The 23,975-nt window shown below is 47.3% G+C and overlaps 1 protein-coding gene across 1 annotated transcript in view; it reads left to right on the forward strand.

The window, feature by feature from the left end:
• Positions 1-8,009: 8,009 nt before the first annotated feature.
• Positions 8,010-23,975, forward strand: part of KCNB1 (potassium voltage-gated channel subfamily B member 1) — a 123,820-nt gene continuing 107,854 nt past the window's right edge. The window contains exons 1-2 of the mRNA XM_071759521.1: positions 8,010-8,437; positions 9,525-10,190. Of these exons, the coding sequence (XP_071615622.1) occupies positions 9,624-10,190 (567 nt within the window). The 5' untranslated portion in view covers positions 8,010-8,437; positions 9,525-9,623. The remainder of the gene's footprint in view (positions 8,438-9,524; positions 10,191-23,975) is intronic.

A 23,975-nucleotide genomic window follows, 5' to 3' on the forward strand; every position in this document is an offset into this window, starting at 1 on the left:
GCTGGTTTATGGAGCTTAAGATCTATCGAGATGATACTTGTGTTGTCCTTGGTAATCAGAAGAGCTGAATTGCTGCTTGGCTTCCCCAGGCTCCCTCTGGACAGCCTGACCCATCTCACAGGGACTGGCCTGAGCAAGGCAGGCAAACTCACCCAGATCCACACAGGGCCTGAGGAGGAGGCTTTGAAGTGTTGCTGAGCAGAGGTATTTAATTAACCTCCTCTATTGATTTTGATGAGAACCACCTTCAGTTTTTATGTGCAAGAGAAAAAGAGCCTGACTGAAGAGCAGCCATCTGTCAGACAGCCAAGTGAGTGCTGGGATGGGCTCGGTTCTCTCACCTCTGGTTTTCCCCTGCAAGACTGTGGTTGACCTTTGCAAACGTGCCAGAAAATAGAGACAGAGAGAAAGGTGAAGAAAACCAAAGACAATGTCTCCACAAGGCTTATGATCCCCCAGCAGTCAGGGTGGCACAGGAGGGGTGGAGGAAGCAATGGGCTCCAAGCAGGGACAGCACCTCCAGAGGACCTGGAAGTACTGGAATGGAAGAGCAGGGGGAAGGTGGGGGTTCCCTTGCATCAGGCAGCAGGGCAGAGGATGGCAGCTTCCAGCTCTGCTGATCCCCAAGGCAGAAGGGTTTGTGACACCCCTTACACAGCCCTTGGGGGCCAGTGGCTGCCCAGGGCAAAGTCTGGGTGCTCTGCTGTGTTCTGCATCCCATCAGGAGAGGGGTGGGAGGCTGAAAATGCAAGCTAAGCTTGAACATGAAAGGCCATCAAAGGATTTCAGAGAACAACTGTGAAATATTGAAATGGCTTCTTGCTCTTCAAACATGCCAGTGTGTGGGAAGTTTGTGGATTTGCTGGGATTCCCTGAGTTACTGGGGCAGAACTGCTTGAACTGAGGGACTTTTAAATTTTGCATTACATTGGCTGGGTTGTTAATATTTAATGTATGGAAAAAGACAAGGGTAGGTAGCTGACAACTCTCTTAAAATAAAAATCTCAAGGATGATAATAACAAGGAATTTTTGCTATTGTTATTTGGCTACTGGAATGGCTGCATGTAAATTCCAGGAGCAGAGGGGAACCTCACTATGCCAGGGGCCATGTGGATGGGCAGGGGGGATGGAGGGGGCAAGGGCAGAAGCCCAGAGCTGCTCCTCCCTGAAGGATGGAGTTTATCCAGACCATGTGTTTTCCTCTGCTTGAAACCAGGTGAAAATAATTTGTCTTCCACAGTGGATCTGGGTTCTGCTGGATGCCCCCCAACGCCGAGCTGGCAGGAGCACAGGAAGGGGTTTCCAGGGACTCCCTGCCAGATCTGCCCACGGTGGGGCAGCCTAAAGGGTTTCAGAGAACAGCCTTGTCACAACTGCTTTTTGCAGAGAATAAAGCGTTCCCCAGAACTCTTAGTTCTGTGCTATCATGAGGAGTTTGGACAGCAAAATGCTTTTTAGAGCACTCCAATGGTAGGAGTTCAGAGGTGACAGTATATCTTCATTTCTAAGCTGTTGACCATCTTAGATGTTCAGTCACACTGGAAAATGAGTCTCAATGGGGCAGGGATGGTTGGGCCAGGCATTGCAGTAGAGGTTTTGCTGCGAAGCTGCAAGAAATTTTGGTGTCTAAGCCTAAAGCAGTTGGGGGCAGGAGATGGCTTTGATCCCCTTTGTGCTGAAGGACATGAGCAGATGCCTTTGCTCTCTGGACAAGTGCTTGTTGCCCTGGGAATTCTAAAAAGATTAACAATCTGCTTTGCTCCCACCTTTTCCAGATGCACCTTTGAAAATCAAAGTGACCAACAAGCAGTGCACAGAGATGCAGCAGATGAAACTGCCTTTAGGAGAGGGTCTCAGGCTGCAGATCCCATGTGGGAGGAGAAATGTCCTTGGAAGCTTCAGAGAGCAGCTATCCAAGCCTCCAAAAAATGTGATCTTAAGATGGCTCCGTTGTCTGCTTTTCCTCCTGGTCAGATCCAGAGAAGTCCTTGCTCCATTGCTGGTTCTTCCCAAGCCTGCTGTGCTCCCTGTGGGCCCAGTGCAGTAGCCTTGGTGTCAAAACCTGGAGTTGCAGCACACTGAGAGCTGGGTGCTGTGGTGATCCCTGCTCTGTTCTCAGCATCCTCCACTCCTCCTGAGATCAAGGAAGCAGAGCTGCACTTTTGGTAGGTTATTGCAATGTTTTCATTTTGTATGATTACATCCAATTTGTTCCTTTTGGTTAGTTGGTGCTGGGTTTTATTCCCCTGCAGAACTCATGCATAAAGAGAAAAGGGCATGTTTAGAAGAGCTTATTAAAATTCATGGGGAGTGGTGCTGCCCCATGTGGGAAAAAGTTTAATCTGAGACAGCCTTCAAGAGTGGCTTATTGCAGCCTCCTGCATCACCCACAAATACTTCTGGGAAAAACAGGGAAGGAGAACAAAGTGTTCAATAAGCTGCTTTAAAATGATCTTCATAATCCTGCAAATTAAAATGTATGTTATTAAAAACAAATTACAGATGCAAAATAGTGCAAGAAAGGCTGAAAGTGACCGTTCCCGGGGACGACTGATGGCATTCCTGCAGCTGGGACTGGATGTCACTGAAATCAAAGCTCTCCTCACTCCAAGGAGACAACCCCATTGGTAGTGCAAGAAGCCCAGTCTATCCTGCAGGACCTTCCTCCAGGGAACTGGGCTGCCTCAGGACTAGAAATAATATTGAACAGTTTCTTGAAATCAGATTTGACACACACCTCACCACCCCCTCCCCCATGTCACTTCTCAGCCATTGGCATGAGGATTCCTGACCCCAAAGCAGCTCTAGATTTTCCTCTTGTTGAATGGCCCAAATTAGAGGGGGAGGAAGAGTGTGTTCCCTCAAGACTTAGGGCAACTGAGATCAGGGAATGGCCAAGATGGGCTGCATTCATGCAAGTTTTTTCAAATCCTGTTTTCTGCCAGTTCCTTATAAAATTGGAGCAACAGAAAACTTAAACTGTTTGATATCCCCATCAGCCTTATTCTCACCAAAATGCACGACTCATAAAATCTGTCCCAGGTGGCAGAAAACTCTGTCAAATGGGCTCCCTGTTATCTGCAATAACAGGAGCAAGGCAAACAATCTTGGTAGGAATCACTCAAGGACATCTCGTAAGATTTAAAGTACATTTAGCTGCCCATTCATCTCCCACCCCTTGCAGCTTTTGGCAGGTCACTTTAATCCTTCTTGGTCTCAATTTCCCTCAGCCTGAGAGGAGATATAATGGTGCTTTCCTCCCAGAAACCATCTGAAATTGCTCTCTGACTGCAGAGTCCTTTTAGGATCTGGATATGCAAGAGCAGAGCAATTCTTACCCTCATTAGCTTGAGAAAACTCCAAGTGCTTCAGGACATTCAAGTGATGTCGTTTTTCCAGCATTAGACCTCAAAGTAGATTTTATCTGTTGGCTGAATTGGGAGTTTGCTTTGCCTCTGAGGCTGAGCCCTCAGCCTGTAGCTGTTAGAGGCAAGAGAAGTGAGGGGTGGAAATGGGGTGGCTGGGGTTGAGGGGGGCAGAGGCAGGAGTGATTCCTAGAAACATCACTCGGGTCACAGCTGCCTGCTGCCACCTCCCCCTGTCAAGAAACAATGTGCCCAGGCTTAGGTGGAAGCTGTTTAGGGAAGGGACCTGACTTTTCCTACTCTGAAATCAGAGAGGCTTGTGTGTAGTGCATGGGGCTGGTGGCAAATTTGGGAGGATCAGCAACATTTGTGTAGTTCCTGTTATGTATTTATGTTTTCTGCTCAGAGCTGGGCCTTCATCTTGCTGCCTGTGTCAGCAGCTGCCCCACCACACCTGCAGCCCCTCAGGTGCAAGCTAAGGATTTGGCCAATGTTATTGACAGGTGGGAGAAAATAAATTTCTGAAATGGATTTGTGAGTTTCCTAGCAGGTGAATGGCAGGGACAAACTGCCTCATCAGAGGTTTTTTATTCCTCAGCCAGCAGAAGAGCTCATGTATTTTTCTTCCCTAAATCAATTGCGTTTGGTCTCAAACCCAGTGTGAGCAGACAGACACAGCCTGGAGGTACTTAGGGAATAGGTTGGTGCTTCCCCCCAGATGAGAGGGAAGGTGGATCAGATGGAGCCATCCCTGGGAAGAGGAGGTGTGAGGTGTGTGCTCATGGTCAGTGAGCACCAAAAGGAGATTTAATAGGTGCTCAGGACGAAATGCACATCCTGGGGAGAGCAGTGAGCTGGAGCTGAGGGGGTGGTTTGGTACACACTTTGTGGGAACCTGAACCAGGAGCTTCTCTGATAACCCATCTGCACTGATGTGCTTTTTGCCCTCTTCCTGAAGCCAAACAGAGCCCGGGGCTGACCGAGCACCTGGCAGATCCACGCCAGGCAGCTCCCTCTGCCCCTCCTCCAGGCAGCAGAAGGGGGGAAGCCTGCCTAAAACAGGTCTTTGGGCACTTCTGGGGTTTCAAAGTGTGTCTGAAATGTCTAGCTAAGCTGAGAACTTCAACCCTTTGCAGGACAGGGTCCCCAGGGGCTGCTGTCCTCCCCTGCCTTACTGTTCTTCAGAGACTTTGCCCTCTGCCAAGGGACGTTTGCTCTCTGGTCCCTGCTGAAATCTCTCAGCCCTTTCTCCCTTCACCTCACATTTTTGCAGCTATCCACTCCAGCAGAGAGGCCTCCCAGATCCTTCAGTTCTCTGAGGACCCAGAGAACATGGCAGAAGTCAGACCCTGCTGTCTGGACAACAAGCTGTTATGGACTTATGAATAAAGTTTGGGAAAGGTTTTCTTTTATCATGGTGAGAGGAGGAGCTGGGTTGGTAGAAAGCAAAAATGAAAGGTAGGGCCTGCTAGGGTGACAGGTCAGGGCCAAGGGTAGCTTCTCCCTTGCACACAGAGCCTGTTCTGCCCTGCAGTGTGGGGTGGCAGCTACAGCTGGGCTCCTCCAGAGGGGCTCTCAGCAAAGGAGAAGGGGACGATGGAGCCGTGCTGCTTCTGACATTGCCATCCAAGCTCTGCCTGGGCTTTTTGAGCAGAGCCTTGTCTCTTTAAGGGTCATTTTTGGATTGTATTTTGTTGTTCGCTTCCAATGTTTTTTCCTGGCATTCCAGAATTTCCACACTCCTGGGCTCTCGGTAGCACAAATCACTCTGCACTATGTAGCTCAGTTTTTTTGCACTTTTCAACTCTTGTTACAGACCTCTGCCAAGAAACCCGATAATTTGTTTTCCCATTTAAGGGAAGGGATTTCAGACTATAAAAGAAAATCTCCGTCGTACCTAAAATATTTCTAGGTTGGAAAGAAAATCCCTGGAAACGAAGGGAATCTTTAAAGAGACACAATAGGAAACCCTGTAACTCTGTATGATTGTCTTCCTCTCTCACAAGGACAAGTACAAGGCCCTTGGGCTGCAGGAACAATGTGAGTTATTGGCACGTCTTATAGCTCATTTTTAGATGAAACCCAGCATCCCCTCAGCATCAGGAACCAGCCAAAACTCTTGGGCCACCAAAGCTGCTGTGCACATCTCTGCTGGAAACCCATTGTTTCACATACCATTGCTGTGACGGGGCTGAGCCCTTGGTTATGGGCCAGGGGCCTCTCTTTACTCACAGCCCTTTTTCTGTGACCAATAAAATGATGTAAATCAGGCTCCCCTTTTGCTTCACAGGATGCACAGGGAGATGCCAGACTGTTGCCCAGGCATGGGTGTTTGTGAAATGTGATGCTTTTTCCTATGCAGGCAGAGGAGTCACTGCAGATCAGCAGAGGGATATTTCTGTGTTTGGGTTCAGCCTATTTCCCTGCCATGTTGTAGCTCAGCAAACACTGTCACAAAGACCTTTTCTGCCTGGTGAGTGAAGGTGTTTATACTACTGCCTGCAAGCCCAGAGGACCATATATTTGCCCTATTCTGCATATTTCCTCCTAAGTGCTTGGGGTTTAAGCTTGGGGTTTCCTGGTCAATAACTGCTGTAGCACCTGGAGAGGAGCAGGGTTTGCCACAGGCCGTATTCATAACTTTGGTTGGCTCCATAGGCTCTGGAAATAATAAGCCATAGTTTAAGTTTGCAGAAGCTCAGGGTATAAAAATATCAGTTGATAGGAAAATCCAGAGCAAGAGTGGGTCAGATAACCTTGGAGAAGAGCAAGCAGGCTGCACAATTCTTCATCCTCAGACCTGCACTGTCATTTGTTGACACACTCTCCTTTGTTGGACAAGAGATGATGCTCAGAACAGAAGTCCTGGGGCTGGAAATGTCCTCTCCTCTCCCCAAACTCGTAGTCACCCCAGACAGGTGGATGGTCTGTCCTGGGAAAGGCTCCCTCTTGGAGTTTCTACCTGAGAGCTGAGTATGATTTTCCAGGGCTGGCAGGATGGTGTGGGTGGAAGGGGGAGCATGCAGCAGTGGAGGAGTCTGTGCTTCCATGCTTCCCCTTCCTATGCCCTCTCTACAGCTGGTTCTCCAGCCTCTTGGCAGAACACATAAATGACATAAGGTAGCAAGAGTGATGCAGGGAGGTACAAATGCCCTGCTAACAACCCCAAGTTGCCTCTCTCCCACAGATATAATTGCATTGAATTTGATGCATCTTCCTGCATTAGGCTACTTGGCATTTTCCCTCCCAGCATCCTCTTCCTGCAGACAAGCAGCCTGCATTTGTCACAAGGGGAGATAATGTTCCCTGGATGCCTGTAGTAACAAACAAATAACTTGCTCTCCTACAGCACCTGCCAGCTGGAAGTTTCAAAGCACTTTATAATCATTAACAGATTTAGCTTCCCAGCCCTGATCAAATATTTTGATCTCTGTTGTAAGACTAGTGTCTGGAGGTGAAGTGACAAGATAGAAAGAAGAGAACTGGAGTGCTCTACATACTGCCTGGAGGTTTTGTGGGGTATGGAGAGCAACAGCAGCAGAGGGGCACTGTGCTGAGATTAAACTGGTCAACAGGCTTTATTTCCTTTTACCTCCCCTCTTAGTGATTTTGCTTTTCTGTAGCTTTATTTCCTCATGTGTACAAGGAAGATAGTAATCTACACCTCAGAAATCCTGAGATATACAAGTGGTACACAGTTTGGGAGGTATTGGGTAGGGAAAGGCCTGGCCACAAAAACACTGCTTGGGATCTCACAAAAGCCCTCACTAAGAAAAACATGGATGTTCAAACACCAAAGATAGCAACATAACATTGTGTATGCTGGGCAATGGGAGACAGGTGGGAGAGAAGCATTGAAAATGTGGAAAAGCAGCCCTGAGAGTAATGTAAGAGGAGGAAAGGCTCAGGAGCATGACTTGGCACCTCTGGTATACCAGCCTAAGCAGGTGAACTGGGTGCAAACACACCCATTAAGTGGTGCTAATGGAGCTCCAGGTGGGGTCTATTTCCCCTTTTAGTGGTGAAAGAGGAAGGGAAGGAGGATGGACTGGCAGAGGGATCCTTTTCAATGCTGTTGCCTGGGTGAGTTACTCTTTTCTCTGCTTCTACTGTTATTTCAGGTTAGTAAGTGCTCCTTTTTGTTACGCTTATGGTCCCAATCATCAGCAGATATTCCTCCCCTCTGTATCTGCCAGGGTATCTGCACCCAACCTGTGGGCAGCCTCTTTCTTTTGATGAGGGGCTGCCAGGGTGAGGCCGAGGGCCCAGTTCCCTCCTGGTACAGTGATGCTTTGCCTCAGTGAGCTCAGCTGCTCCTGGGCTCAGCGGCAGATCCTGGGAATCAATAGGGCCCCTGCTGGGTTTCTCGGCGCTCTCTGCTCATCATTTTTCTCCTGGCACCAATCCCCGCTCCTATTTTCATGGATGATACCACCAGTAGCTGGGGGATGGTGGGAACAGCCCCATCCTCCTAAGGAGGGGTGCTGCGGCTCTCCCCCCGATGCTGGGTCTGTTCCAGGCGCCTACCCCGCCGCACATCATCCCGGGGGCTGCGGGGCCCGGTCAGGAAAGGGTTAACCTTCCCTGCAATGCTGCATCCCAGCTCACGGTGGAGCTCCCTTCCTCTCTTCCACCCCCAACTTCCAATCCACTCCACACAACTCCGAGACAGAATTGCAGGGAAAAGCTGGAGGTTCAGACTAGACTTGTTGATCTCCGTTCCCAGGCAGCAGAAGGAAGCACCGGAGCTTTTCCTTTGTGTCTGTACGGAGAGAGGGCTGGGGGGCGGGGGCAGATGCGGCTTCGGCGTTGACTGTGGGCAGGAGTGAGGAACCGCAGCCGCGCGAAGGCCTTGGAAAGCTTCCTGCCGCGGGATCCGATTTACCTCCTTTCCATTCCCCTCCCCCCGGGCTCCGTGGACACCGGCAGCGCGGCCGCCATCCCTCCGCCTTGAGACAGCCCGCGGGGGGATGCGAGCGGGGCCGCCCCTGCTGCCCGCCCCGCCGCAGGATGTAGCCGCCCTCGGCCCCGCACAGCCCCGCACCGCCTCGCTGGGAGCCCGCAGGAGGAGGTAGGTGCGGGCCGGGCTCCGGCCGAGGGAGGGGAACCTTTCCTCGTGTGCTGCAGCGGCGGCCTGGAGGCGGCCGGGGGTATTTAGGTTTTGGGGCTGGGGGGTGCTGGATCGTCGGGCAGAGGGGCAGAGTCCCCGGAGCTGCGCTGGCTGGGCATGAAGGAGCCGTTTCTTTCTGCGCCGGGGTTTCTCTTCGTGCCATCTTGTGTAAGCAACAGTGCTCAGGGCTGTCAGAAGCCACCCTGCTTCGCAAGGAAGGCTCGGGTTTTTTTCCTTATTCCGATTTTCGTTGGTTTCTTTGTTACTCAGGGTCGGCGTGGAGTGAGTGTGGGGCTGTCTCTAGACAACCCAGAGAGGTAGAGTGCGTCGTTAGAGTGGCTGGAAATAGCCGCTTTTCCTTTCCCTGGCTCTTTCCTCGGGGAAATTTGCAAGGCTGGAGTTATAAAAACCCTCCTCGTCTCCCTTGAGGACTCCACAGCTGGGTAGGGCGGGAGCCACCGTCAGGAGCGGGGCCGTCCCGGGTGGGTCACAGGGGCACTTGCGGGGTCCAGCGTCCACGGTCTGGCAGGGCCCCTCTGCGGGAGGGAGCGGCGGCGGGGCCGGCTGCCCGGGGGACGGCGGTGGCGGGGCCGGTGCTCCGGGATGGGGGACAAAGTGCCAGCGCACCTCTGGCTAGAGGCCCGGCTCAGTGCTGAGTGGTGGTGGGGAGAGCTCCGTACCAGGCAGCGGTTCCCAGCCCTTTGCTAGCAGAGGCCGTGCCCAGCCTCCACAGGTCCCTCGGCCGGGGTGCTCAGGAGACCCTCCCGTGGAGAGTCGAAGGATGAGGGGGGGGGTCACCCGGCCGCCGCCCGGGGGAGCTCGGAGGCAGCTCCCGCACCGACACGTGGTAGCGGGCGGCCTTCAGAACCGCGGGCGCGGACAGCGCCTTCCCGCCCGCCCGGCCGAGGGACGCGGAGCGCGGTTCAGCACCGTGCGGGAGGACAGAGCCGCCACCCCCGCAGCAGATTAGCGCGGGCCGGGAGGGGGGTCAGGGGCTCGGAGCGAGTCAGCGGGCGGGGACCCATGGTCGGCCTGGCCTCTCTTGCAGCTCTGGGGCATGGAGGGGAAGGAGAGGTGAGGAGAGCCGGCCCCTGAGCGCCCTGCCCCACGCCGCACCTTGGAGCGTCCAGCCTGAGGGGGACCAGCGATGCCTCTGGGGATGAATAAGCATGGATCTCGCTCTACTACCTCTTTGCCTCCGGACCCCACGGAGATCGTCAGGAGCAAGGCCTGCTCCCGAAGGGTCAAGCTCAACGTGGGGGGGTTGGCCCACGAGGTTCTCTGGCGGACCTTGGACAGGTTGCCACGGACCAGGCTGGGTAAGCTCAGAGACTGCAACACACACGACTCCCTCATGGAGATCTGTGATGACTACAACCTGGAGGAGAACGAGTACTTTTTCGACAGGCATCCCGGGGCATTCACCTCAATCTTGAACTTCTACCGTACCGGCAAGCTGCACATGATGGAGGAGATGTGCGCCTTGTCCTTCAGCCAAGAGCTGGACTACTGGGGGGTGGATGAGATCTACCTGGAGTCTTGCTGCCAGGCCCGCTACCACCAGAAGAAGGAGCAGATGAATGAGGAGCTGAAGAGAGAAGCTGAGACACTGAGGGAAAGGGAAGGGGAGGAATTTGATAACACTTGCTGTGCTGAAAAACGGAAAAAGCTCTGGGACCTCCTGGAGAAGCCCAACTCCTCCGTAGCGGCCAAGGTAAGATCTTCACATTTTTTTCTTGAGTCTTGTCTGTATTGGCTTATGACTGTGGTGATGCTTCCATGAGGTATTGTCCTGTTAGCCTTGATTTAGCATATGGGCACTTGTGGCTGTATGGATGATGTGAGTGAAGGGGAGAGGTCTCCTGGATGCAAACAAGGTTTAATGTATCTTGTTTTTGAGTAGTTTGGAAGAGATCTGGTTTGAGCTTCCCTGGGACAGTCTAGGCTGCTCCACTGACTCTGGGTCAGCACACACTGTTTGCTGTGTCTGAAGGTTCAAGCACTTGTTACCCAGTGGCCTGTCTTGGTGCATTTTGTCATAGCAATTTCCTTTGGCCTAAACCATGCATGTCTCCTACTGCTTAACCAAACTGGCTGTTAAGAAGACAAAACTGACTTGAATTCTCAGACCCAGGTCCAGTCAGGAAATATTACCTTCCCTCCTAGTGCTTACTTTAAAATGCTGTGGTAAAATACATCTAGTTATTTATATCATGTGCTCTTAGGCTGTGGGTCCACTAAAGCTAGCACTTGAATTTTTCCTTTACCTGATTCCAGCCTCTTTCAAGTTTCCCCATGCAATACTGCTGCAGCTCAGTCTCTGTCAATAGTTGAAGTGCTGCTTACTCTGAAGTTGGTGCAACAGATCTAAGATCCATGTTAGGAGAAACCAGTGTCAGAGTTGGCTCCCATAATTTAGCTGTCTCATGTTAGTCACATATTCTTTAGGGAGGAAAATATCTGAACACAATGATTCAGTAACCATGGGGACAAAAGTGAAAGGGGGAGAGGTTGAAAACGGTGGGATGAATAACTGAAAAGCGTAAGAGATTGAGCAGTAGGGACCAAAACTTGAATTTTCTATGTACCAGCACCCTTACAATATGGCAAAGAAGTAGGAAGAGAGGCCACAGGTACCTCTTTATTATCTCTTTCCTGTTGTGAGTACACTTGCAAATGCAAACCATAGCTCCCTCCCTTAGGGAGCCTGGCTCTGGTGAGCTACTTGTGAAAACAGACCATGACTTTCCCTCTCTTTTCTCTTATTGAAATTTTGCACATTGTGAACCAAGAGTACGTGTGAAAGTTTGGGGAAGGGATTTTATGAAGTGTGGAGCTAAATAGCTCATTCTGGCAGCAGGAGAAAGAGACATGGTCGGCTGCTGAACCGTTTATCACTTTTTTAATGACAAACGGAGGCTCAGAACGTCTCTTTCTCTCCAGTGGCACGGATGACACTGTGCTGAATGCATTTATAAGGCTCCTTTGGCACAGTCCTGGAATCCTGAACCACAGGCCCCAGGCTTTGCTGTCTGTGGCACTGACTCAAAATCCATTAGTCTTTTGATGCTCATGATTTATTGTATATGAGCAGGGGTCATTCTTGCCAAATAAGTGTCTTTTGTGATTTATAAATGAAATGCACTCTAGCTTCATTTTCTGAGAAAATTCTCAGAGTAAGTGCATTCAGCATTGCAGGCTCTGGATTAATTGAGAGTGAATGGTAATGTATTCTTACCCTTCTCATTTGAAGCTACCATTCTGTGACTTGGTTACTGTAACAAAAATGGTGCTGTGTCTTGTCAGACCTCAAGTATTCCACCAGTTCTCAAACCTGGATTTCAACTACTTTCAAGTGCAGCAAGGAAAATGGGCATGATGAACAATTAGCTTACCAGGCAGGGATAGGCTGCTAAGCCTATTCTTTATCCGATTTTCTCCCTGCTGGGGGATAGCTTTTCTCTCATGCCAGGGTATGTCCTTTGCTTTGATCACCTTCAGGAGAAGTCATTCCACATAGAAAATAGGCTGGATCCAGTCTTCAACTTTTGATGGAAGGACACGAGGAGAGGGACTTGGCAGCCTGACCCGTTATCTGACCTAACCAGCTGTGCCCAGGCTCTCTTTCAAGCTGCATTTTCGAAATCTGAGCCTCTGCCTGATAGCTCCTGGCCAGCTTTCCCCAGCTGTCTGCTCAGGGAAGCGCTGATGCTGCGGCCTCCAGGAACTTGTCTCCTTTCCTGTAGCCAGACTCCCTCTGCTTTGCCAGGTCTGGGAGCTCAAACTGTCCTTATAGGAAGGAAATAAAGTAAACTAATCTGAGGCTTAATGACTGACACTGAAGGACCTAAAATAATTGTGAAAATGTGGACTCCTCTCACTTTTCTTCAGACTTGTGCCACTTGATGCAAAGGTTTTTTCCATTCAAATTTAACTAACTCTTGCCACCAGCAAGGAGGGCTTTACTCCTGGGTGTCAGCATAGTTTGTTTTAACATTTTAACTCTACTCCTCCATAGCAGCTTACTGCAGAGCTTCTCATGATTATACTGGGATGGGTTAAATACTGAGAGTGTGAGTTTTATTTCGTGGTTTTTTATTTTTTGTTTTTCCAAATCAATTATGTGATCTACCTCAGGGTGGAAAACAGCATTTAAATAAGATGAAGAATCCTCCAGACCTCAATTTTTGTTCTCTTTTATCCACTGTGGACTTGCCCATATCTTTTAACTAATACTTTTAAACTAACCACCTTATGGCAAGCAGCATCTTATTTATGTGCTGTGCTTCACTCTGTATGTGACAGGAAAGAGCTGTGTTAGATTTTATCATACTCACCCTTTGAGAAGCTCCAGATCTCTCCAACGAGGCAGCAGACAGCTGTTAAAGCCCCAGGCTTGCTGCCTCATTGCCCCCCAGCATAAGCAGGAGGAGGTCTGCTCCTTTCCTACAAAGCTGTGGTCCCTTGCAGCTGTAACTGAAGCTTTGCCCTCCTTGTGCAAGGTGCAGCAGAGCCATGGGGCAGCACTCAGCTCTTCCCCAGGGTCAGAATGTGCAACAGGCACCTAAATTATTTCTCTTCAACAGCCCATTGAATTTGAGGCATTTGCTGTGCTGTACTCCCTGCACTCATTTTGCCTAATGGGAAAACTTCTCTGCACAAATTTGAGCAGTCTACCAAGTGAAAAAACATTTAACAGGCAGTTACTTACCAGAACTCTTCATTTGTCTCTCTCCAGACTGACAAGATCTTTTAAAGGATCAGTTTCTCCTGCTTCCTTCGACTGTATTTGCCTGTCTATCCCTGAGAGATACTCACTGCAGTCTTTATGGATGCCTCCTCCTCTTCCTGTGATCACTGTTTTTGCATGTTCCTGCTTATTTTTATCATTCTCCCAATCTCCCTGAATAGTTTGGTAGTTGGGGTTTTTTGTTTGTTTTTTAAATAATATCCTTTCTGTACTTTGCACTCACATCATCTATTTTTAACCATAGAAGACTCTGATGTTCACTTCTTTCTGCATTTCCCCTAGATGAGGATGAGGTGCTGGTACTTTCTGGAGGAGCTATTGTATTTTTGTTGCCTGGTAGCTTTCCTTTCCTAGGGAAAGAAAAGCAGCTCTCCAGAAGCTGAGCAGGATTGCTGCTTTTTCTCTGGGCTTGGTGTCCTTGTTTAGGGCAATAGTGGTTAGATGCTCTCCAGCACTCTGCCTTGGGTTTTTAATCCTAATTTTCCTTTCCCTCACCAAGGCTAAGCCTGGGCAGCCTGGGCAGCATAGGAGAATTTCTCTTGCTCAAAACCCAGCCAGCAGCCCTGGATTTCCACAGTAGAAGTTCCCCCTGCAGCAGTTGGAACATCCTAACAACCAAGCTAGTTAGGATCTGTGGGTATCTTGCCTGCCTGGTGAGATGTTTGTGCCCCTTGGGAGAACCATTCAGACTGTAATTCCAATGGGACTTCTTGGTATCCTGTAGAATCACAGATTGCAGTTGTTGCTTGCTTGCCACTATAAACAAATAAGACAAACTCAACATCTTAATTAATTTACATGGTCTTGGGAATCCCCTGATCACCCTGACCTTTCCAGCAGCTCTGCAAGAGCATTGCCCTTTCTGCCTCTTAACAGGAAAAGAAATCCTTTTTTCTTTTAGTCCCAAATTATTTCCCTGATCAATATTTGAGCAATTAGAGTTGCATGATGGGGGTAGAGGGAAGGTGGGCTGAGGAGGGGAAGTCTGCTCGACTTACAGACTCCTCTGCATGTGCTGGTTTCATCTATTTTTCTCTTGCTGTCCTGAAGGCTGAGAAAAACACGATGACATCACCCACTTTCCAAAAAGCTTCTCTGCATATCTGCATGTCAAGTAGGATGTGCACTTCCTCTCCTCCTCCCTGCCTCCATTTCCCACTTGTCCCTGTCCTGTTGGGAGCTCAGCTGCAGGAATCCCTCCATTCTGGCAGGGTGTTTCTTAGCCTTTCCCCAGTTCCTACTATGTCTTTGCCAGTGCTATAATATTGCATTTATCCTTGAAAACATGCAACTCCAATTCAGTAATCTTATTATGCATGCCTCTACATTTGTTGAACAGCTTTTCTAGAGCTGCCCACTGCTCTCTGCTGCTAATCTCTGGATGCACTGCTTGGGGATTGGGGAGGCTGCTCTGTAAGCTCTTATTATTGTTGATAGTAGTGACAAAATAAGAATGATAAAGCCTCTTGGAGATGCATTCACTCCATCTAGAGCGCTCTTCCCCCACATGGGCTTTCTATTCCTGGCCCTCCCTTATGGCATGCAGTTTTCATTCATGTCTAAACCTGCCTGAATTTAGCATTCAGCAGAGGAAACTCCTCTCCCTGACTGCAAGGGTCACGTCTTAGCTGTGTCCTGTCTGTCTCTGAGATTCCTATCCCTGGGCAGATGTTGATGCTGTCTGCTAAAACCAGGTTGCCCATATTTTGCTTGCATCTCTGACTTTCATTTTTCTGCTGCAGCTACTGCCTTGGCTTTTCTGCTATATATATATATATATATATATATATATATATATATATATATATATGAGAATTTTTCCCTTCATCCAAAGTAAACTCTTGTCTTCAGACATCCTCAAAAGCAGAGTCTCATTCCAAAGGCTTTCCCCTGGTTTCAGGGATTTTGTACTTTGGTCTATAGCTTATTGCTGTGTTTCTAGCACAGCACTCTCCCATGGACACAGATGATTGCTGTTCTGTATCAATCCCTTTTCATGCTCCAGCTCCTTTCTGAGGATTTACCCTCACAGTCATTCTCAAATCTTCTGTCTAGGGAGCCCTAATTCCTACTTTCAGTTCCCTGCAACATGTCTTCTGCTCACCAATGACCTTCCCACAATGTGTCCTGCCCGTTCCCAGAACTCCTCTGCATTACAACCTTCCTAAACTCTCAGTTTTTTTGCAGGGAACCCCCCACCCCCTCCAGTAGCATAACCAAGCTGGCAATTATGTCCTGTAATTCTTTCCTGGCTCTAAAGAATCTTGATGAAGTTCTTGTAACATGGGAGACACCCTAGTCAGTGCATACCATTGGCTTCTTAGTCTCCCACAGCCCTGATGCAACCCTCTGTGTTATTTCCTGCATCTGCCAGCAACCAGCTTGTTCTGAGCTCTGCAGGTGGGATCCTCACCCTTCAGAAATGGACCTTCCCTCAGACCAGTTACTGCAGCCCTGAAGAGCTCTTGCATCCAGGCTGCTGCCTGGCATTTCCTGCCTGAAAGTGGTTTGGGTTCAGCACTTTACAGTCTGAGCCTGCAGGTCTGTAGTCTCTAAAGAATTTTATACAAGGAAATTTAAAATTTTTACACCTTTTTACAGATGTAAATTTACAAAAATTTACACACTTTTTACAAGTTCTTTTGATGTACTTGCCATACAGTCCATGAAGTAGAGTGTGCATAAACATGAATTTTTAGGCATATGTCTGGATTTTTAACTTGACTGAAAGTTTCTGCTAGGAGAGCCTGGAAGAAGCTTGTGGTCCTCCCTGAGCATCCCCACCTGGGTGAGATTGCTTGCCTGCCTCAGGAGGGAAGTGATAAGCCCATGTGCTCAGGCTGAATTCCTTAGAGGATGTGTGCTATTGAAGTATAGCTGATGCTATTTTTAAAGCACCAGCTCTCATTTGTACCTTTGAAAAATCTCTCTGAGAAATTAATTCCCTTCGCTGCTCAGTGTTCCCCCACCCTGCTCAGCCTGTGAGCAGACGTGGCTTAAGGCGCCTACAGCACCAGTCAGAAATGTAGGAAAGTTTGCAAGAATGGAAAATCCCTGTTTTGTTCAGCTGTAACTGTGGAGGTTTAGTTATAATGGGATTCAGATGAAGAGACCTGGGCCTGATCCACCCAGGAACTGCCAGTGTGGTGAAAAGTTCCCAAGGTGCAGGTACAGAGCACTGCCAGGTGCTGCTGAGTCCAGCCTGGTGGGCAGGGGCAGTCCTGAGTTAGAGAAGAATTAATTATTTTAATTTCTTAAAACAATTTTTTAATTTAACTCTTTTTACACAATGGGATAAATGTCTTTGCCATCATGTTTCTACTTTTGCCAGTTCCACTTGATCCCAATCATCACAATTTCCTTCTGACTTCTCTCAGCGTAAATGCCCCCATGGAGAGGAAAAATCCGATGTTACTTTTACAACGTGAGCATTGCTATTTGTCACTGCTAATGGCAAAATATTTATGTCAAAGAAAGTTCACAGCTGATCACTTAGTTCTTATAATAAACACAGTCAATATGATTTATTCCACGGAGATATCTGGCAGCAACAGAAGAGGCACAGTGTGGCCAGTGAGTATGAGCAAGATGTTAATATTAGCCTTCTCTGAAGAAGCTATACATGGAAGTTATAGGTTGTCACTGCTCCTACTGCGTTAAGGCAGATGAGGATCAGACCCTTACTCTTATGAGAGTTGCTGATTTTGTTTTAGATCTAGCACCTCAGCTCCATCAGGAGCTGGAGTGGCTTCCCATGTGAGGCTCTAGGACTGGGAGCACGATGACAGCCAAGCTCAGGGCTGGATGTCCCTGGCTTCCCGGGGAGAAACTGCTTCAAGGACAGGGTGGGTAAATCAGCTCTGTGTTGCTCTCTGCCACGGACTTGCAAGAAGGCAGCAGCTTGGGGATCCCTGCCCCATGCCCTGCTGCTTAACTTCTGTGCCTGAGCTGCTTTAGCTTTGACATTCTTTATCCTTAAGAAGACCTTGCCCTAAGTTTAGTCCCCGGGACAATAGCCACATAGTCACCTCCTGGCTTTCTCTGTTACTCAGTACAGCAAAAGTAAACCTTGTAGTAAGCTTCCCTCCTCAGTCTGGTCTCTGGTTTTCCTCTGCTGTCACAGCCTTTCCTGGCCTCTCCTGTCTCTTTTACAATCTGGCACTAGCTGAGCATGTTTACCAGCAGGGCTCAGTGAGGTCTCTCTAATCTTTAATAAAAAATTTCTACTCTTTCTTCCATAACAAGCCTGAAAGAGTGCTGAGCATCTCTGTGCACGCACTGTGCCTTTGTACCTGCTCCAGCCCTTCCCCAAATGCCAGCATTTAAATATTCCAAGCAAATTAATTTTCTAGGTCCCCCAATAACACCAGCAGACTCAGCCCTGTGTCTGTGGAGGGTAAAACTCCCATTGAATGTCAGGGGAACAGAGGAGCATTATAATGTCTGTACTCATCAAGCAAAGCTCTCAAAGTGCTTTGAAAAGATGGATTACTTAAGGCCAGGGCAAACCTCTGGCATATGCATTATCCCCCATCTTAAAGTGAAGAGGTGATTGCTGCCCAAGGTCAGTGAAGAAGGCAAAGGTGAGCTGTGGGGGGGTAACACACAAGTCCTTGGCTCCCCCCTGTCCTGTATTACCAGAACATTTTCATGGTGAAGCTGAACTTCCAGTGCCTGCTGCCTACAGTGTGACGTGACAGAGGCAAAGGTGCTGGCAGCTGCTGAAAGTTTATCCAAGGCTGTGAAGTGAGAAATCAAAACTCTCTGTTTCAGCACAAGTATTTCTAATGAAGTGTGTCCAGCCTGGAAAACTTTGCCATGTTTGAGGAATGAGTGGTTACAGAAAAATGGAAAGGTTCTCAAAGCTCTGCATTGGGGCATTTTCAGCCCTCTCTGCAATTCTGACTGTAGAAGGGGTTCTGCCTCACTGGTTTGAATAGAAAGAGTATGTGTCTTAGCTATATACATATATAATTCCACAATACTTTTTTATACTCATAATACTACATATCCAGTACTGTATATATAGATATGTATACACACAAATATATTTAAAATTGCCTCTCTCCATGTGGTAATCACTTTGTACCAAAATGAGCCTGTATAAGGAATGCATTTTTCAATTAAAGCCTCCTAATCCTAGCAATCAGCTCCTCTTTGAGTGTAGCAAATGTGATGAACAACTCAAAATGTACCAGGAATGGTATCTCCTCAGACAAAACATTTGCCACCTTTGATAGCAACAGTGAAGGTGAGGAACAGTAACTGGTCAGAACATGAGCTCTTGGTAGTTTGGGAGCTCCTTTCAGTGTGTTTTAGGTGTATCAACAGTTTTAGGAATGTTGCCCCTCTCCCTGTTTGAATGTCTCTCCCAAACATCTCTTGTGAGATTTTTTTTCCTGGGTTGGCAGCTCTTCTGGTCCAATATTGTAGACCACTGGTCCAAGGCTGGTGAATCCTTTGTGGCTCTTCCTGCAGTGCTGGCAGCTGCAGCGTGGGGACAGTGACCTTAAGGAATCACTGCTCCTTAGTCATGTGTCTGAACCCTGGGTTTGGACAGGAGAAACCAACAGCAAAGAAAAACTGAAGCACTTGTTGGTGCCTGAATCCCATATGGACAAATCTCATGTAAAACTGACATCCATCAGACATCCATCTAATCTGTTAAAAAATTTATGTCAGTAAAAAAGTTGGGTGAGAAGTCAAATCAACTGGAAGGAACAATTTATTTTAAAGTTAATTTTTTTTCCCTGTGGTGTATAATCAGTTCCAGTTATTATGTGTTCAACTTATTCAATGCTATTTGGACTAGGATTTGTGCTGTCTCCAGCCAAAAGCACAGATTAGTTTTGTTTTAAGTCCATTTGTTCTTGCTCATTTTTTAACAAAATGGAGCTGTAAATCGTATTTGCTGTGCATAAACATCATAAACACCAGAAATGTTCTGATTGGTACTGATGGACCAATGTTTCTAAAACGCAATTACACTTAGAAAATTTTATTTTAGACCAATTTTAGTTTACTCATGGGTATCTTTTATAAAAATTCTGATTTTGCTAAAAGAACAAAAGAGGTCTGTCTCAATCTTACTACCCAAAATCTGTTGTGGGGCTGAACAAGCACATTTTCCATGGCACAGGAAATCTCTTCCACATGCCAGGTATGCTTTGCTTGGCTGGTTTCAATGGTATCTGATGCTGGTGTAAACTGGGAATGGAAACGTGTTGGGGCACAAAGCTCCATGAGGAGCTCCAAAAGGTTCCATGAGGACCCTTTTACATTACTACATCTGTCCTATCCTTTTCTACAGTGATTCAGCATCTGGTGGTCCTTAGCTTTCTCCACCGTGGCATCTGAGTGTGTTTCAGTGTGATTGTTCTCTTGGCTCTCTTGTGAAAGAGAGCAGCACCATTATCCCAGTTTCCTTGGATAGCTTAGGTAGGGACTAACATGACTGACTTCTCAGTCTCTGGGATGGAGTAAGAAACAGAGTTGTAATCCACCCCTAATCCATGGACAACTTTTTTTTTTTTTCTTCTGGTGCATCTGGATTCCAGCCATAAGCATCCAAGAGGCAGCTGTAGTACATTAGGAGTTTAATGCTTCCATGAAACTGCCTAGGGATTCATCTTGGATTGGGTTTCTTCATAGTTCTGGGAATCTCATTTGTATTTGGCACATTCAGTGCTCTGAAAAACTTCATTCACACGGCTGTAATTTTTCTGGTTGTTTCAAAATGTCCCTTAATTGCTCTGCACACAATTTCTTTGCATCACATGCTTTAAATAAATTGTAGCAATCACACAATGAACAAACTCTCCACTTGTAACTGGTGCATTTGACCTCTTCCTCCATTAGTAATTACTGTAACACCCTTGTACTTCCCTGTATCTGGCCATTCTCAAAAAATATGGGTTCATAAAGTCTCTGGATTGAAAAGGAGTGTAACTTGCTTTCTGAGGCAATGTCTGTGTGCTATCAAAAGAACCCAGTCAATGCAGTGGAAGAAGGAGCTTTCACTCCTTGTTTAATTATTTGTGCATTTTTGGCAAATCTGTTCTTCATAGTATGAAAATTAAATCTTTTTTACAAAAGAAAAGGGAAAAGAAGGGTTGTCTCCTCTTCTGTCTATGTGCCAGAAGTTTATTAATAATACATGATAATTATATATTGCATTTCTTAGCTCTTTTCATCTAAGGATCTTCAAGTGTTTCACAAACATTAATTAGGTAATCCTCATGACTGCTTGGTGCAGCAAGTACTGTTATCAATCTACACTGAAATGTAACAACGCAGAAGAAATAATAAATAAGAAGATCTCCCAGTTACAGGCAAGAGCAAACCTGGTCAGGAAAGGTAAAGCAAACTGGAGCAGGTATCACCACTTGGTAGGTGTATTTTGTGTCAGTGACTCCACCAGTCTGCCTGTCAGTGTATCAGAGCTGTTACCTCTGAAGCTGACTGGTGCAGGACATGGGCTGGAGGCAGAAGTTGGGAAATTTCCTAGACCAGCCCAGTATTACCTCTGCTGGCAAGAGGAAAGTTGTGACTGGCAGCAGAACTTGTGTCCTTGGCTGAGCGCAGCAGAGCTGGTGGCTGAGGGCTTTCTCTAGAGCAGCCTCAGGGGTGGGATTTCCTGACCTAAGAGAGCTGTTGTTTCTTTGTTTATTATCCTTTGCAGAAGGGGTCCTTGAGGCAGAGGCCATCCAGTGTGTGTAGTGCCCCATGAAAGGTCCCTAATGCTTAGCAGAGCCAGCTGGTCACTGAGGTTGTTGCAGTGATGGGGTCCCTTACAGTGGCTGGACCAGATGGGGACAGGGGACCCAAAGATGCCAGCCCAGCACAGCTGATCCCAGCAAGGGACACCAGGCAGAACGTAAGGACCTTCACGTTTGAGCTTTTCATCTTTGACTGCTTCCCTGATCTCTTCTCCTTCCCAGGGAGCCACTGCAGAGCTGGTCCCAGCCTGAGCCTCCTTTGGCAGGGGAAGGAGCTTTTGTGTTGTCCCAGCTCTTCCTTTTCCACAAAGGACAAAGCTTCAGGAAGTCCTGTGCCAAAGCTCACTGTAATTCTTTCTCCTCAGCCCTTAGACTGAGATGCATGAGCATCTAAGTGTTATTATCTTGACTGGTGTCACTTAGGAATGAATTTGTTTTCGGAAAGAATAGCTTTTGTTAGGATAGACCGAGATGAAAAATAAAAAAATAGCAGTGTTCTGGCAGCAAATGCCCCCTCACTTTACCTCAAGATTATTGCCAGTGAGCTGAATTAAACTTAGATTAGTCAACATGTGGTTATTCTTAGCCTCTAATCTTCCCAAGGTAAGAGCCTGATTGATCTCAGCAAGTTGTGCAGCATGTAGCTGAGAAAAGCTGTGTCTCTGAAACGTGTTACCTGTCACTAGGAGGAAGGCAGAGCCACAGCACTCCTGGTTTTCAGTGTTAAGTACCTGCAACTTTTTGCAATGTACTCAGATAACTGATGTCAGCACTGGGAGGTGTCTATGAGGAGTTTGTGTGGACCCAGTTTCCCCTGACTTCTGAAGACCCTGTGGTGGTCCCATGAGAGCTCTCAGATATGTCAGCCTCTGCTTTTGCCTTTGCAGGAGATGGAAAATGGCATTTACTCTTGGTTTATTTTGACAAAGTTGTGGGCTTGGTAGCTGACTCCAGGTACATTGATTCCCACTCATTGCATCTGTTTTGACTCCTTCCTGGTTTCCTGCGTGTGGCTCAGCATGACAGGGCAGAGCACATTTGGGCTGTCCTCATAAAGAGATTTTTCCACCAAAGACAAAATGTGCTGCATTCCAGATCACATCAGGTATCAGGGCTCATTTTGCTAATTGATACGCTTATGTTCTCTGTGTGTTTACACACACACTGTTATTCTATAGGAGTAACTTTAGACTTCCTGCAATCCCAGGAATGGTCTCATTTAACACCTGCAGCCATGGTCAAAACAGCTTTAGCAGATGCAATCTACCTGCTGAAATATGAGCCAGGCATCATGCTAGGCAAGTGCATCTGGTTCCACTAGAGTGATGTCTGGCCTCTCTTTCTTCCCTGCTGGACACTGGGACAGGTATAATTCCATTATTTTTGCTTGTCCACTAAGCCAAAGAACAAATTTACTAAAGCTTCTGGCTATGAATGAATGACCATGAATGAAACCCACTTGACTTAGTAGTTATTTTTAAAGATGTTCTTAAGAGCTCCTTGTAAAGCGGCTGTGAAATACTTCTTAGCTTGCTCTATCTTCTGGAAAACTTGCATCATGGCCCAGATAACTTGGACATGGTGATGCCACTTCAAGGAGTTATAGATGTCATTTATTTAATTCATAACTCCTTGTAGGAAGTTCCATCTTTTTGTTCTGTGTTTATATAGCACTAAGTGGAATGCTGTCCTGACTCTCAGCTCATGTATGCTGCCCCAAAACAAGTGAAAAATGGTTTAGAGAGTAAACAAAAAATGCTGAAGGAAGGTGCAGGCTTTAGATTCCATAATCACTAATCCCATAATCAAACTGGGATTTCTGGAGGAGGAGTAGCAGAAGCTCTGCCTTTGCCTGCTCCTCAACTGTGCTGCTCTCTTCACCACCATTTGCTCACCTGAAGGGGATCCCAGTTTCCACTGGGACTCTGAACTGTGCAAAGCCATAAGGGCATTAAAGGACCTGTTTGGTGGTTGTCCTCTGGCACAGAGGTGGTGATCTCCAAAAGAGTGAGTGGGGCAGCTATAGAAAGTTACTGCTTTGTCTGTCCCTGCTTAATTCACCTAAGCTGGTTGCATCACAGGTTTTGTTGCTATAAATTAATCCTGAAGCAACTGGGAAGTGTTCCCCCAGGTTACTCTGTGCCAGTTCCAGTGCACGAGTTTGTTACTGATGCTTTCCACACAGGTGTAATCTCTGGATTTAGGCAGAGGTGTGTGCAAAGCCAGGCTGAAGAGTTACATTGGACACGCAGTTGTAGGAATTTAGCATGCAAAGCAGGTCCCTGGAATACGCAGATTTGTCTTGTGGCTTACACAAGCAATTACTCAATCTGTGTGTGGAGAAACAGGATAATTGTGTGCAAATTAGTCATATCATTGCAGAGTGCAGTTGTGTGTCTAAATGGTCAGCAAATCAGATCCTTTCTATCAGTAATTAATGACTTCATATCCTCAGGGAAACTAAGTACTAAGTCTCTTCCTAGTTTTTTTCTTTTTTTCATTTCCACCAGGTCCTTAAACAGTTCACATCTCTGTTGTCATTTCATCCCTCATTCCATACATAATCACTTCTCTGCTGGCATATTTCTTTTCCTTGGTGGTTTTTTTGGGAACAAGCCATAATACTGGTAATAGGCTCCCTCTTCCTGCCCACAAAACGATCTTTTGCAACAGAAGTACATTGCAGATCTCTCTCTAAAAGCATGTTTCTTTCAGCAAAAGGCCTTCTGCAGTCTTTCCCAAAGTATTTCTGGTGAGTCCAATGAAGCAAAATTTAGCTCAATGTTTTTGACTTAGCTCTCTGGCTGCTCTGGTGTCTTTCCCCCACACAGGTGGGATGGAACCCCAGCCTGAGGGAGATTCTGATCTGTTGGGCAGAGGTGTGACTGATGTTGGCAGATCAGGGTCATGACTTTTCTTTGAGCCTTCTGCACAAAATCCAAAAGGGGTTTTCTCTCGTGCCTCTGACTAACAAAAAAGGACAAAATCTTGCTTTGCTTTTCTTGTCTTGGAAAATGTAAATCATTGGGAC

The sequence above is a fragment of the Heliangelus exortis genome, chromosome 16, assembly GCF_036169615.1.
Source record: "Heliangelus exortis chromosome 16, bHelExo1.hap1, whole genome shotgun sequence".
NCBI lineage: Eukaryota > Metazoa > Chordata > Aves > Apodiformes > Trochilidae > Heliangelus > Heliangelus exortis.